The 15590-nt window shown below is 41.8% G+C and overlaps 1 protein-coding gene across 4 annotated transcripts in view; it reads left to right on the forward strand.

Annotated features, from left to right (window-relative positions):
• Positions 1 to 15430, forward strand: part of Kdm1b (lysine demethylase 1B) — a 41826-nt gene extending 26396 nt beyond the window's left edge. For all 4 annotated transcript variants that reach the window (XM_027409989.2, XM_027409992.2, XM_027409991.2 and 1 more), the window contains 8 exons: positions 2900 to 3027; positions 4595 to 4726; positions 5273 to 5347; positions 8007 to 8123; positions 9012 to 9137; positions 9924 to 10040; positions 11507 to 11659; positions 13522 to 15430. In XM_027409989.2, the coding sequence (XP_027265790.1) occupies positions 2900 to 3027; positions 4595 to 4726; positions 5273 to 5347; positions 8007 to 8123; positions 9012 to 9137; positions 9924 to 10040; positions 11507 to 11659; positions 13522 to 13605 (932 nt within the window). In that variant the 3' untranslated portion in view covers positions 13606 to 15430. The remainder of the gene's footprint in view (positions 1 to 2899; positions 3028 to 4594; positions 4727 to 5272; positions 5348 to 8006; positions 8124 to 9011; positions 9138 to 9923; positions 10041 to 11506; positions 11660 to 13521) is intronic.
• The last annotated feature ends 160 nt before the right edge of the window (positions 15431 to 15590 follow it).

Here is a 15590-nt window from a genome sequence, read left to right on the forward strand (position 1 = left end):
TGAAGGTCTCTGAATATCAGGATTTCTTTCCTTTGTTTGACTTCAGTTGTAATAGATTAAGTTGTTGTTTTTGTTTTTGTTTTTAAGTATGTTTTGCTTAATGCATGTTTTAAAGTAAGCATATAAAATCAGAACTCTGACTGTGGTACTTAAGTGGGCAATAGTAATCACATCTCTCAAGCCCTTGACTGCCTGTGGCGACCCATTTCCATGAAGGTACCAGCTGGGATGTTGTGACCTGCCCCTTACATTTCTGTTTATGTAACCCCGATTTTGTGATCTGCATTTTTCATTTGTAGTTCTTGGAGGCATGGTATTTTTAGAAGTGCGAATGTTTGAAGTCTGTACTATGTTAACTTCGGCTATGTATTTTGACAAGTGTGTTCTCAGTTCTTCAGCTGATCATGTAGCTAGGTGCTTTAGGTTTCATTTCTTTTCTGATATATTCTGACAAAAAGCAGCTTAGGAGAGAAGAGGTTTATTTAGCTTAGGTTATAGTCCATCGTAGCAGGAAAGTCACATCACATGCACACTCAAGAGCAAAGAAAAACCCACAGAATGCTTTCTGCTCAGCTTGGCTTACTCTAATAACACCGTCCTGGTCCCCAAACTCAGGAATGGTGCCGCCCACTTTCAGGCTTTGTTTTCCCACACCCATTAGGCAGCTGAGACAATCCCCCACAGACAGCCTATGTGTAATCCCTCACTGAATTGCTTCCCTTCCCGGGGCATGTCTCTCAATCCTCCTCCTCTGCCAACTTTGAGAGACCGACCCACAGTCAGATCATTGTTGGAAAGAAGACAAAAGGTGACAGAATTCCCAGAAATGCTCCCCAGACAGCAGGGCCACTGAATCAGATGTGCAGCACCCAGGCCAGTTGATCAGCTGTTAACCTGTTGGAACTAAAATTGCTCTCCTGACTTGAGGAGTCTCCAAATTTTACTTTTTTCTTTTCTTTTTGAGATAGTGTGACCATGCAGCCCAGCTGGCCTTGAACTTGGGATCCTCCTGCCTCAGCCTCCAGAATGCTGGGATTTTGGGTGGTATCATCATACCCAACTCTCTTCTCAAATTTTTACACCTGTATGATAGACACTGGCTGGGTTCTCTTTACAATTCTTTCTTAGGTGCCCATCTTGTTACAGCTTTTTCTCTTGGCCTTGCTTTAAAAAGTTAAAGAAGGCCCAAGAATAATTTGTAAGTAATTGCTTAAGCTTATATTCTGCCTATTCCAGCTCAGTTGTTTGCAGTCTCAGTATAGTGGGGCAGTGGGGGGGAGGGAGAATGTGTGTGTGTGTGTGTGTGTGTGTGTGTGTGTGTGTGTGTGTGTGTGTGTATGCATGTATGCTTTGGGGCTATAGGTCATTTCACAAAGACTATGTACTTATTATGTAAAAATTTGGTTAAAGTCCCTCTTAGTCTGCTTATGCTTAATTTCATGCTGGGCTGTAACAATGTTTCTCTCCTTTTCACAAAGTGACAGGAACGTAGAGACTGTCAGCAGGCAAAAATGGGGCTGCTACAAAGGCCCCTGAAAGTGACAAAGAGCTCAAGACACCAGGGCAGAAAACCTGGCACAAACCGAGGAGCCCTGGGTATCTCGATTTGACAAATTAGTTAAGAATTACAACATTTTAGTGAGAATTTGGAGTTGAGGCTGAGTTGAGATCTAGAGTTACACACACACACACACACACACACACACACACACACAGAGAGAGAGAGAGAGAGAGAGAGAGAGAGAGAGAGAGAGAGAGATATGAACAGTTAATACATGCATATCTTGTCTCAGAAAGCTGAGGCCTCAGACTGGTGCTTAGTAGGAGACCATTTGTCTACCCCACCCAAGGTGCTGAGACCATTTTTCAGCACTGAAAACAAAACAGATGCTCAGTGGTGGTTGTACAGATAGGTACACAGTACTTCCCAGAAACCTGTGAGTGATTGTTGTTACTAAATAGTTAGGAGCAACCTGTAGTAAGATGCTTGGAATTAGACATGAGGCCAGAGCCCTCAGACACCATGTATGCACCCCCTCTCCCTCGTTATTGTCTAAGCCAGTCAGAACAATTCTACAGGAATGCCTATAGTTAAAAGTCCAGGTGAATGGGATAGATAAGTGCTGGAATTGAAGCACACACCTGTAACCCAGCATTGGGGAGGCTGAGACAGCTGAGAGATAACACCAGACTGTAAAGCACGGGGGATCCAGGTGCTGGCGGGTGTACTTAAACTAGACAGCAGGAGAAGCAAGCCCAGCGGGGCTAGAATTTACCCCAAAAGGATTTAAGAACTGTGTGGGCCAAGCCTCAAAGTGGGTAGGTTGTAGTTGCTACATGGGTGAAGCCAGCAGGTGCCCATCCTGCTCAGTCAGCTTTTGGAACTTAATTGTCTGTTGCAACAGGAATTCATTAATGGTTTTAAGGAAGATGGCTGATACAGCAAAAGGCCACAGGAGAGACTGCAGTCTTCTATATCTCCATTTGTAAGGGAGGTGTGAGAACGCCAACATCATGGCAGTCCGAGCAGAAAGGGCACGGTAATCCTGTCTGTGCATGTGTAGGATTCTGTTGTCCACATCTTGAACAGAGAGGAAACAGTTTCTCAACTAATCAGGAATTTGACATGTTTCATGTACAGCTTCCTCTGTAGTTTTCTTTCCATTAAAATTAAGCGTTTGCTTGTTGAGGACTCGGCACCATCAAGAGTTTATTGCTTATTACTTATTCCTGGGTTTGCTTGGGAAGACTGGAAGTTTTGGGCTCTGTTGGGAAAAGCAAGATCCAGAATTGGACAGGGAATTGCTTCTCAACTGATTTTTTTTTTCTTTCTTTTTTTTTTTTTTTTGTTGTTGTTTGTTTTTGTTTTTTGTTTTTGTTTTTCTCGGATCTACCACAGAGAAGATAGAGGAGATCTACCAAGTTTTTGTGAAGGAGTCTGGCCTCCAGTTCAGCGAGCTAGAGGGAAAAGTGCTGCAGTTCCACCTGAGTAACCTGGAGTATGCCTGTGGCAGCAGCCTGCAGCAGGTGAGCCAGTGTGTCCTGAACTACCCTGGCATGCAACTGGGGTGCTGGCTCATCCGTGGAAGTGCTGCTGCAGAAGCATGTGGACCCCAGAACCCATGAGAAAGCTAGACGTGGTGGCATGTGCTTGTGATCTCAGTGCTGAGGAGGCAGAGACATGTTGTTTAAAAACACTACACCAAGAAACCAAAATAATGTAGCATTGCAGTTTTGTTTGTAAATTTGAAGTAAATTTCAAGCTTGCCTAACTCATTTAGCCAGCTGTGATCTAGCGCTCCACCACCCGCTTAGAAGCGTGGTGGTGAGGACGCCTCCACCTCCATGCTGCTCTGCATTACAATTTGAATTGAACCATTTTCCCCACGTATGCTGGGTCTTGGCCTCTGCGGAACTCCTACCCGTGTCGAGGAGAGAAGTTTGGTGTGTTTTCCTGTGGGGTTGAACAAATGCAGTTTGACCTGCGTACAATTTGCCTTGCCAGAGTTGGTGATGAAGGGACATAGTTCATTCAGACATGTGGCTCTGGCAGGCCTTGCCCTTCTTGGTTTGCCTTCTCCCTCTGCCTTGCTAAAAACCATTAGATCACATTCCTAAAGCTAGCCACCAAGGTCTATTCCCTTATTTGGCCACTTCCTCCTCCTAGGCTGACTCCCAGGGTCCAGCAATCAGAAGCCCCCTTTGGTCCACCTGATTAACATGTCCAATTAAAAATTAAACACCTCATCCTAACATGAGGTTTACCTTTATAAACCACCAGTTGCCTGTGTGCCACATCTGTCTCCTCTCTATCCAGAGGCAGTCCTTTGTCCCTCTGGGACTAATACCCATCCCCTTCATCCCCCATCTCCTTTATACCACAGCATCCTAGCCCATTCTAACACAGACCTCCCTCTCTCTTCTCTTAAAAATGACACCTGCAAGGTCATTTGCTGCTGTTTTCTGAGTCAGAAAGCAGCCACTTTTACTTTTCTTTCCCTCTTAATAAAGGATCTCTCTGGGAAAATAGGTGCTTGGGTGTGGTTTGTGTCCAGGGTCTGGGAAGGAGCCCCTGCTGTGCAGGAGTCCCCTTCAGCTGATGTATAAGTTGTTTTTTTTCTTTATTTTTTTTAAACCAATGAATGGTACCCATTCTCACATTATTTAACCCTTCTTCCCCCATTTGTCATGTGTGGATGCACATGTGCGTGCGTGGGCCATAGAATAGCGTCTGCTACTGTTCTTCAGGTGCTGGCCACTGTATTTATTTTGAGACAAAGTCTCACTCTGTAGTCTAATCTTGCCTGGGATTTAGGGCAGTGCCTCAGTTTTCCAAGTGCTAGAATTAGAGGCATGAGCCAACATGTTTGTTTAGACCTTTCATTCTAAAGGAAGCTTTTCTGTGTGTCAGGAGTTTGCCTTCCCCAGATGGTGGTGTACACTGGGGCTGTTGGTTGTCCTCACCTCCTCTGTGATTGGTACTCTGTCCTCCTGCCTTGGATGGTTTTTCCCACCTGGAGCTGCTTTTTGATGTCCTCGGGGACAGCTTGTAGGTTTAGATTATGGCTTTCAAACATGTTGTATTGTTTCCCAGGTGTCTGCTCGCTCCTGGGACCACAATGAATTCTTTGCCCAGTTTGCTGGTGACCATACTCTTCTAACTCCTGGATACTCCACTATCATTGAAAAACTGGCTGAAGGACTGGACATTCGCCTCAAGTCTCCAGTGAGTTTGGATGGTGGGAGGCTCTGGTTTTTGCTTGCTTGGGGAGTATGTGAAGTTTTCGGAGGCTGTAGTTTTGGGACTGTGATTCTCAGGAAGTAGGTGTTTGTTTGGACAGTTGGCCAGTATCTCCCAAAACTTTGGGGGTGCAAATGTAGCCTGAGAATCACAGCATCCAGTCAGTTAAGCAGTGCCTAAGGTTTGGAAACCAGAATGGCCTGGGCACAGTTCACTAATAATAATAATACAGTGTTTGAATAGCTTATGACCTCACTAGCCCTAACCCAACACTTGAGTTCTTCATCCCAGTGGGCTTACATCATGATCTGTCTTACTTGTACTATAATACAGGGTTTTCCATTATCCTGACATTTTATAAACTTTAACCTTGAGTTCAGCTGTACCCACTCAAGATTACTGTATGCCAGCACTCACTGGTCCACATATCCTCAGTAGTACATGCACACGCACGTGCACACACACTCATGAGCCATGGGAGTGGGAAAGGTCCTGACCCTCACGTTGTTTCTAAATGTTTGTCTTGAACAGGTGCAAAGTATAGATTATACTGGAGATGAAGTACAAGTTACCACGACAGATGGTATGGGGCATTCGGCTCAAAAGGTAGGTGCTGGGATCCTACTAGGATAGAGCACCATACTGCCAAGGGCCTGTGGAGAAAAAAAAAACAGTCTTTTCCATCAAGCCAATTGTCCTTGGCAGTCTGCCTAGAGACTTGATGGTTTCTAATGAAGTAGGTCTACCCACAAGTTGTGGGTAGCTTACAAATCTGAAATAGTCAAGCATCATCTAAACAGGTGGCAGATGGAACTCTGTATTCCTTAAAGTGGGTTCTGTGGTACACTGGTCTTAATAACTAAATAAGAAAATTCCCAGGGCTGGCGAATGAGGAGCTGGATGCCATCTCCATTCTTCCTCTGGAAAATGCCTTAGTCACATGAGTTTGGGAAGTGTTATATAACACAACCCCCTTAGGATTGAAAGGGATGCTGAAAAGGCTTGGAGAAGTTGTGCATTGAAGAGACTGTTACTTCAATTCTGTACTTTTACTATGGAACCCTTTCCAAATTCCAGTTTTTGTCTTGCAACTGTGCTCATGGACCATGTAAGTGCTTTGATGTACCTTGAACTTCTGGTAAACAGCTTCAAGGGTGAGAGTGCGAGGTGCTGAGTCTAGTTCTTGACATCACAGTGTGAAGCCTAGTACTGGAAAATAAAGGCAGTTACTCAGAGTAGAGATTTATAAACCCTGAAAGCTTGGTTATTTCTGGAGTTGGACCCTGTCACCTGTTGGCAGGCTAGCTTTGCTTTTCTCCTCTGTGTTATCTGACACCTGTTCACAGTCCTGAATATTCACACAACAACAAAGGATTGTATGTCACACAGGCAGGACAGAACCTAGAGATGCAATGGGTTGGGGCGTGTTAAAACTACTGTCACCAGCTGGCTGGGAGGGAATTCTGTGTGTGTACATGTTAGTGTCTAGGATAACATCACCCTCACCTCTGTTGATGTTGGCTAGACACGCACACTCCTGAGCCTTTGTATTTAGGCATTCCAGATGAATCAGCATAGCTGCAAACTGCACTTTGAAATGTTTAGAGCAAATATTTTTATTATATGACTAGTACTCATCACATCAGTTTGTTCTGGATGTCTTCTTGAACATGTGAGTTAAAGCTTTGCAATCCAGCTGAGGATACTAAAAACTTGTGACACTGTAACTCAATCTAGGTTGCTTTCCCTGAGAATGAGCCTCATTGTCCCACCAGGGTGAGTTTATACCACTGGTGTATACCAGCTTGTGCTTCTGAAAGTTTTGTTAGTAAGATTTCTGGGTTTTACTTAATTTTTTGCAGTTATGTCAGTTGTTGTTTGGCAATGACTATTTTGTTCATGTGGATGCTAATGAATGTGTGAATAGATTGTAAGCTTTAGGAGAGCCAACATATTTTTTACTTTAAGACTTTGAGGTAGCAGTAAGTATGGCAAACTCACAGAACAACTCTGGGCTTGCTTTGATTCTGGACTTGGTGGTAACCTAAATACAATATTTGAGGATGGGATAAATGTTGAGAGTTCAGCTGTGTTCCTCCTGCATTCTTGTTTCATCTAAGCCTATGGATATTGAAAGGCAATTTTATTTCATTCTCCCCCTCTTCCTACAGGCTCCCTTGCCGCTAAGGTTTTCCCTGGGAGATTAACCAGTCATATACACATCTGGGAGGTGTAGCCTGCCTGGCTTTGCTTTACAATCACTGCCTTTGCTGACAGCACAGTGGTTAAGGTGCTTGGTCCTGCTGTAGCAGGGATAGCAGAGGTCCCATGAAGCCAAAAGGCAGGGCAGGAGACATCTGTTTTGCTGGTATAGGTCTTTCTATATGTAGGTCTCAGTAGTAATGACTTCTTGGCTGATTCTGGAACTTTCTGAATGGTAAGGTCAGACAGCAGTTCTCCTTAATGGCTTGTTTTTTATTATGTAGCCTCAAGGATCGTTTTACTTTTTTCCCAGTAGGTCCTTGGTGTGTAGCCTTGATTGGCCTTAGCCTTCTAAGTGCTAGGATTATAGGTCTCTACCACCATACCCAGCCGAGAGTTCAATTTGACCTTTAAAATTGCTTGAGACCTTGTAGTAAAGTGCTTACTGCTTAAAAAGTTCTCATGTAGTTACCTAGTATATAACCTAATACTTGTGATATGCTTCTCGATTATGGAGCATATTGTTGCTTCCTAGTTTTAAGTAGTACTCTGATTCTGAGATCAGTAGGGGCAGGTGTTTCCTTTATTGTATAGACTATTGACAAGAATGGTATTGAAAATGACAGAACAAGCTCTGATTATTTTGGGCCCTCCCTTCCCCCTCTTTTTCTTCATTTTTTGTGATCAAGCTCTCACTATATCTTGTCTCTACCTCTGGAGTGATGGGATTACAAGAGTTTAGCACCATGCTTGGCTGGGCCATTTCCATGCTTTTCAGAAATGAAGTATGTTACCCTCCTGACCCAGTGTTATCATTAAGCATCAAGAAGGTTCTATGTGTACCTTCCCTTTGTGGATGCTACTTCTGCCCCAGCTAGGCACTCTTGAGCAATGAACAACCTGTGTGATCTCACATAGCACCCCTTATTCTTAGAACATAAAGTAGGAATTTGGCAGTTTTACAATTGAAAGTAGAGCAGAGAGAAATGTTCAAGTTTTGGTATGAGCCACTGAGAAGTGTGGGTAGTGTCAGATGCTGTGTTGTGTTCATTGTTCCCCACAGGTATTAGTCACTGTACCATTGGCCATACTACAGAAAGGTGCCATCCAGTTTAATCCACCATTGTCAGAGAAGAAGATGAAGGCCATCAATAGTTTGGGTGCAGGCATCATTGAAAAGGTGACCTAAATTACCTTAGCTTCAGAACTCATAGATCAGTACTGGCTGATAGTTTTGTTTGAATAATAATCTTTTGTACAGTTAGGCAAATAAAAGGGAGTAGGAGTAAACAGAATATATTATATATGTGTATGAGTTGTCAAAGAACCAATTTACTCAGTTAAAAATGGGGGGGGTCAGAAACAGTTTAGCCTTATTTAAAAATTTCTGATATAATTTGTAATTTTAAAATAAAGGCGAGCTGAATTCCATTTTGACTTTTAGGAGAATCGGTTCTCTTGAACCCGTAGATAGGATCTCATGTAGTCTAGACTGCCTTCAAATATGTAGCTAGGGGTAGATTTGAAGTCTTGATTTTCCTGCCTCCACCTATCAAGTACTGAGATTATCTACCTGCCTACAATGCCCAGCAGGGAAATAAATCTTGTTATCAGAGTTAGGCTTTGATATAGGCTTTTTTTTTTAAGTTTTATTTGTTTATTATGTATATAATGTCCTGTCTGCATATATGCATGCAGGCCAGAAGAGGGAGCCATATCTCATTACAGATGGTTGTGAACCACCATGTGGTTGCTGGGAATTGAACGTCTGAGCCATCTCTCCAGCCCCTATAGGGAGTTCTTAATTTGTTTTGTTTCCTGTGTCCATCCTCTCTCCCTTGTTCTGAGTGAGCTCAGTGGTTTTAGGGGTTTTTTGCAGCTGTTATGGTCTCCTTTAGCAGTCTGCAGATACTAGAAGGCCTTTTGAATGGTGTATAGCTTACGGAAGCTCGGGGCTAAATGGGTGGGGTTTTGAACCTAGTATAGAAACAAGTAATTTCTAGGTTGTGTTTAGAGGATGGCTTGTAACTGACACAAGGTGCTCTTAACCTGTCTGCTTGCTTTCCAGATTGCCTTGCAGTTTCCATATAGATTTTGGGATGGTAAAGTTCAAGGGGCTGACTTTTTTGGTCATGTTCCTCCCAGTGCCAGCCAGCGAGGGCTCTTTGGTATATACTATGACATGGACCCTCAGGTAAAATTTTGTGGTGTGGCTTGAATTCCTTTCTTGAAGCCTAGGGTTTGTGAATTATGTGCTGTGAGCAGGATTAATGATGATTGTGTAGATCGTGGTATGTTTATATTTCTGGGAGGATGCACTGAGTGGGGCATTTCCTTTGGAAAGAATTCCAGTCCTTGCTGTTTTCTTAAAAGTATCAGTTCTGCTCTCTGGGGTGTGACATGAGAGCTTCTTGCAGGTTGAAAGTGAATTCCTCAGGTAAGGTCATCGACAACACAGTAAATAAGTGGACCACATTTCCTAACTGTTGGCTCTGAGCTAGGTTGGGGATGGGAGTAGATGTGAAAGGTAGAAACCAGACAGCCCTGGGAGTAGAAAGCTCTGGGAACATCCCCTGCAGCTGTGCTGCCGAAACCAAAGGACCCAGCCACTGTTGCCTACTTTTCCTCACTTTGAAGAAATGTTTTAAGGGGGTTTTCATGTGGGAGCCATGGAAAGTTTTAATTATTCCTGCAGATTTCTTTCTCAATCTTTCTGCTGCTTCTCAAACAAAACTTCATAACCAGCTAAGGGAACCTTGAATTTGACATTTTCATTATGTCATGAGTGTTTCTAGCAGGGGGTTGTAGAGTGGGGGGGGGTGGGGGGGTAGTAATTGCATGCGAATGGATAGGGATTGAAGTGAAGATAAGGACAATGGGACACAGTGAAATTCAGTTTAGGAGAATGAGGCCCTTGTGTGTGGAACTGAGCCTTTACAGCAACTGTCCTGTGCTTTTCCCTGTGTGCCTGCAAAAGCAGCAGAGTGTGCTGATGTCCGTGATCACAGGGGAGGCAGTTGCATCCCTCAGGACCATGGATGACAAGCAGGTGTTGCAGCAGTGCATGAGCGTTCTTCGGGAGCTATTCAAGGAGCAGGTGAGAAAACTCCTTGAAAGGATGAAAGTGCTTATTGTGGATGTGATCTAAGCAGGTGGGACTGGAAACCAATCTGCATTACTGAATATGAAGGGATCAAGACAGGCATTTTCCCTCTCCACCTGAGTACCCAGCTGAGTATCAGAACTGCTGTGGCAAAATGCCCCAGCACAGGTGCCGAGACTTAGTCTTAGAGTTCTGCAGGCCTCAGGCCTAGGATTAAAATATCTAGGTGGGTTGGTCTGTAGGACTCTTGATGATTTATAGATGTTTTCCTTGGTATCCTCTAATACTTTTCCTTCTGTATTCTAAAGACAGAAGCTGGTCATGCTAAATTAGGCATCCTCTAACACCCCTGCTATTATCCAGTTACCCATTAAAGAGTCCTGCTTCCAAGTTCCTTCTGATGGACTTGGGTCTGCAAGGGCTACAGAGCAGCAGTCTACAATATGTCTTTTTCTAGTCGCATCATTTACACTTATCTTCCTAAGATGTAAAGGGCCATGTTTTTTATAGTTCATGTGTTACCCAAGCTGTAAGAGCTTTGACTACATTCATTAAAAAGCAAATCTATGTATATAAATGTACATGCCATTACACATATGTATAGATCAGAGGATAACTTCCTTCTACTGTATAAGTTCTGGAGATCATTTAGGTTATCAGGCTTTAGCAGAAGTGCCTGTACCCACTGAGCTATCTCACTGGGCAGTATACAACATTCCTTTTAAAAAGGGATGTTTTCTAAAATGTTCTATTGCACCACCTAAAGTCTCTTCTACAAGGAGCTTAGGGTACCTTCTTCTATTCTTTGAAGATCTGGAAGTAGCCATGACCTGTCTTCTGATTAAGAGTAGAAATAGTAGTGAAATGACTCAAAATTTAAATTTGAGGTGCATTCAGCTATTGCCAATCCTTTGTGAAAGATTTAACTAGTCGCCGGGCGTTGGTGGTGCACGCCTTTAATCCCAGCACTCAGGAGGCAGAGGCAGGTGGATCTCTGTGAGTTTGAGACCAGCCTGGTCTACAAGAGCTAGCTCCAGGACAGCCTCCAAAGCCACTGAGAAATCCTGTCTCGAAACCCCCCCCCCAAAAAAAAAAGATTTAACTAGTCATATAATTCTGACACACAGTCATTCTCAGCTTGGGTTTTCAATTATCCGGAACTGTAGTTTATAGGGAAGTGTTTCTCATGTCAGAGGCCAGTGGACAAAATTAAGTTTAGTGTACAGTCACTGTAGCGATTTCTTGTACAGGAGTATCTTTGGCAGGTGAAGCATAGAAGTAAAGGGATTGGGTTTGGCTGGGGAAGGGAGAGGTCATGGGAAGGTGGGACATACTGCTTAGGAGGCGACCTCAGTACACTCAGGCCTAAAGGGGGAACAGTTTATTTCCAATTGGGTTGTGGTGTATCCAACTTCCTTTTTTATCCTTTAAAAAAAAAAATTTTTTTGTTTGCATATAAGGAAATCCCAGATCCCACCAAGTATTTTGTCACACGGTGGAGCACAGAGCCATGGATCCAGATGGCATATAGTTTCGTCAAAACATTTGGAAGTGGTGAGGCCTATGACATCATTGCTGAAGAAATACAAAGAACTATCTTTTTTGCTGGTGAGGTACATATCTTGACATCAAACTCAATCCTTATTTTCATTTAAAATGGCTCAGTCTTAAAACCCAAGTCAAGTATGTTTGAAAGTCTTAGTGACTGCTCATGGTAGAAACCCTCTCTATTCTGAAAGCTTGCCTTATATTTCTGCAAGCCTGATTATTCTTGAGACTTATCTATCTTAAAGTATCTATATTGACATTGTATGGTTTGAGTATTAGACTCTAGTTTGCTTTGTTATATTAAAAATACAGATTATTTAGTCTCTAGGCACCATTCTTTGAATGCAGCTATTTTACTTAGTTGGTATTCATCCTCCAGTCTCAACTCTGTAGTCCATGCAACAATCCTCCTGCTCCACACCCTGCTGAGAGTCCAAGTGTGAGCCAACACACTTGGTTGATAACGTGTTTTTAACTGTCATTTGCAATATGTTTACTGCTGAGCCAAGGTGTTCATGGGTTTCATTATTAAACAGGTTTCTGCTTTCTTGGTAGCTGTTTTGGTGCCTGTCTCCCTTCCCCTTCAGTTATCTGCAGTTCACAGTTCACTCAGATCTTCCTCCTAGCTGGCTTATCTGAAACCCTGGAGTCTGCACTGTTGACTGACAAGATTATAGTACAGTCTTCTGCTGAGTGGACTCTTAACCCTCTCTAGTTCCTGTAATTAAAGAACGATTCTTTCAATTCATCGATTTACTTCTGATCATTTTCTCCCATTTTCTTTATCCTTAGATCCTCTGTCCTCCTTCAAACTCTTGGATTGCCAACCTTATTTATTTGACTTTGGGAGACGTGTTTGGAAATCTTTCCACTTTGAAATGAATGTTTTCCTTGTCAGTTTTGTCATCCCATTCTGACTTGAGAATTGTCTCATTGGTTATTTAGGCTTTTGAAAAATGTTACCTGTTTTCCTTGCTGGTTGTGAGGCACATGTGAAAAGCCTTCACAGCACTACCTGGGAACATTTCCTTTTTGTAGCAGCTTTGCTTCTGGCATTTTGGATGCTAGAAGGCTCATTGGTAATTATGATAGATACTTTTATTTAACATAATGCCTATATTTTTGTGAGAAGAGGGGCATGTTTGAGGGGTGAATATGTGCCAGAGGTCAACTTGAGATGTGCCATTCCTTTGATGCTGTACACCTTGTTTTGGAGACAGGGGTTTCATAGGCCTGGAGTTCACTAAGTGGATTATGCTTGGTGGGCAGAAAACGTAATCTAGAGACTCACCTTCCTAGAGTTGGATACAAGGGTGTGCCACTTCATCAACCTTTTTAACATGTAGATCCTTGTGTCTGAAGTACTTTACCAATCACAGGAAGGACAGTGGCATAAGTGCTATGGAAACCAGCTGCTGCCTGCACTGCTAAGCTTCCTCAGGCCTCAAAGACTGAAATTGCCCAAAGATTCTTTGTAGAATTGTTTTTGCCTTTTGTTATTTCCTGTCCTTCATCCCATCATAAAGGCAGCTCTATTACAAGTTTACTTGCAGATCACAAATCTGGTTTGATCAAAAATTGTTAGGTAATGGTCATATTCCAGGCAGCATCTGCTTCTGGAGATTGCAGTTTTAGACTAAGACAGATTTCTTTAGACTCTTCTTGCTTTCCCTGGATAGTTATTCTCACGTTCTTCTCAATACCCACTTATGAGGTTTGAGTCTCTAGATGGTATTTCCATGGATGCCACAGTACTTGGAAGAGACATCAGATACCAGAGAAGTCTGGTAAAGTATTAGCAAAAGAAGCAAAGATTCAAGGCTCTGTCTTTTTTAGGTAGACCAGTAAAAGTATAAGGTTGTACCACCTGTTGATGTTATCAGTTCTTTATGCACAGTCTGAAACAGTTTCTTTTTTCTCCCCACAGGCAACAAACAGGCATTTCCCACAAACTGTTACAGGGGCATATTTGAGTGGTGTTCGAGAAGCAAGCAAGATTGCAGCCTTTTAAAAAGAACGTCTGGACCTAGCTTTCTTCTGTGTCCCAAATGGAAAAGTTTGAAACACAAAGTTAAGTTCTATAAGAGAGAGGGGACTCTGTATAGTAAAATTGAAATGTTTCTGTGGTGATAGGAAAATGTAAACACATTTCATTCTTCTGAAATCACTGACCCTCAAAATCCTTCTAGGCACTTATGCTTTATTTTTCCATAGACCCAATTAATGCTAAGTCCTGTGGTTTTCAGAAGGTGGCACAGTATACCCTAACACTGAGGCCCTGGTTTGTGTTGGGAGTTCCCTTTGGACTGGACATTCTAGTTGGCAGATTACTTTTCATATATTGTGAAACCAAGTAATCCAGCGGTAGTCACTAGCAAACTTAGAGAAAGCCATGTGTTTTTCTGTGACAATTTATCAGTACCTTTACCAATGAGCCTTAATATTTTTAAACAGCTCCGATCTTCGGGCTTTCCTTAAAATTTTCAATTCTTTTTTGATACAGCAACTTGAGGGTGTGACATGAAGCTTCTAAGCTATTTTATACTACATATATTTCTTTTCATTGGGTATTCAAAACTTAGATTCAGGTATATTTTGATATTTTAGATCTGTGCTCTCATCAGCAGCACAAGATTGAAAATTCCTTAACCATGAGTGAATGTATTCACACTATAAAACAGACTAAAATCATTTTGCGGTGGGTAGCACACTTGAAATTTGGCAAATATCTTGTCAAAATAACTAAAAACCCCACTTCACCTATTTTTAAAGTGATTTTCAATGTCTAATATTTTATATAGTTTACATTAAGTTTCCCATAGGCAGGTCCACTGGAAAACTACAGAAAAGCTTAGTTATCTTGGTACATAGCATATACTTTATAAGCCATATATTAAAGTCTGAACATGGCAAAACTTTTCCACTTCAAGATTGTTTAGTAAACATGGGTTTCAGGGTCTTTTGGACAACTATTCTGCCAAGAAACTTCAGTTGACAAATTAGAAATATGCTTTTGTTTTAAAAAGTCTTTGAATTACGTATCTGCTTTTAAAAGGGAGCTACAAAGGACTTTAAAGCCACTTTTTGAAATATCAGGTATTTCTGAAATTCAAAATTAGCTTGTTAACAAAAGAGCTTATATAAAGAATGTACAGTGAAGTGAGCTCTAGACAGTGTAGACACCTTCCCTGTCAAAGTCTGATACAAGCCAGTAACTACGTATTTAAAGTTAATTATTCACTGTGCTTAGAGGTTATTTGTTGAGACTCATTGGTACTGATAAGAGAAGTATTCTGCTTTAAAGTGTAAGTAATTAAAATGTTTAGTGTGTGTGAAGTGATAAATGCAAAATGTTAAAATTTCAGTCTTAAGTTATTTAGTTTCTAGGCACTTGAGCTTGTATTATGCCATCTCGTATAAATGTGTATTTAATTTTTCTCACTTTTTCAAGTGACAACTTAATTTCATATTTTGTTCTACGGGAACTATGGTACTTTTGAGTTGCTATGTTTTTCAACCTCTTAAGATTTTTGTTAATGAGAGCCGGGTAATGGTGGTACACACCTTTAATCCCAGCACTCAGAGGCAGACAGACCTCTGTGAATTCGAGGCAAGCCTGGTCTACAGAGTGAGTTCCAGGACAGCTAGGACTGTTTCACAGAGAAACCCTGTCTCAAAAAAAAAAAAAAAAAAAAAAGAAAGAAAGAAAAGAAAAAAGTTAATGAGCAGAATTAGTGATTTAACTACATATCATGAATAACTGGTTATGTAAAACTGTTTAACTTAAGAACTTTTGCAAATACCTTTAATAAATGGTTATAGCATCACTCTGTCAACTTTGTTTCCAATCCTTTTAAACTTTCCGTTATAAGCATTTACTACCTATTTCCTCAATAGTCAAACTAAAACTATCTTTTCAAAAGGGGTCAGTTATTACTTGGAGTTCTTCAGTAATAGGATTAGGGGACTAATCTTCCCACACCCCAGAAAATGACA

The sequence above is a fragment of the Cricetulus griseus genome, chromosome 3 (assembly GCF_003668045.3).
Source record: "Cricetulus griseus strain 17A/GY chromosome 3, alternate assembly CriGri-PICRH-1.0, whole genome shotgun sequence".
Taxonomy (NCBI): Eukaryota; Metazoa; Chordata; class Mammalia; order Rodentia; family Cricetidae; genus Cricetulus; species Cricetulus griseus.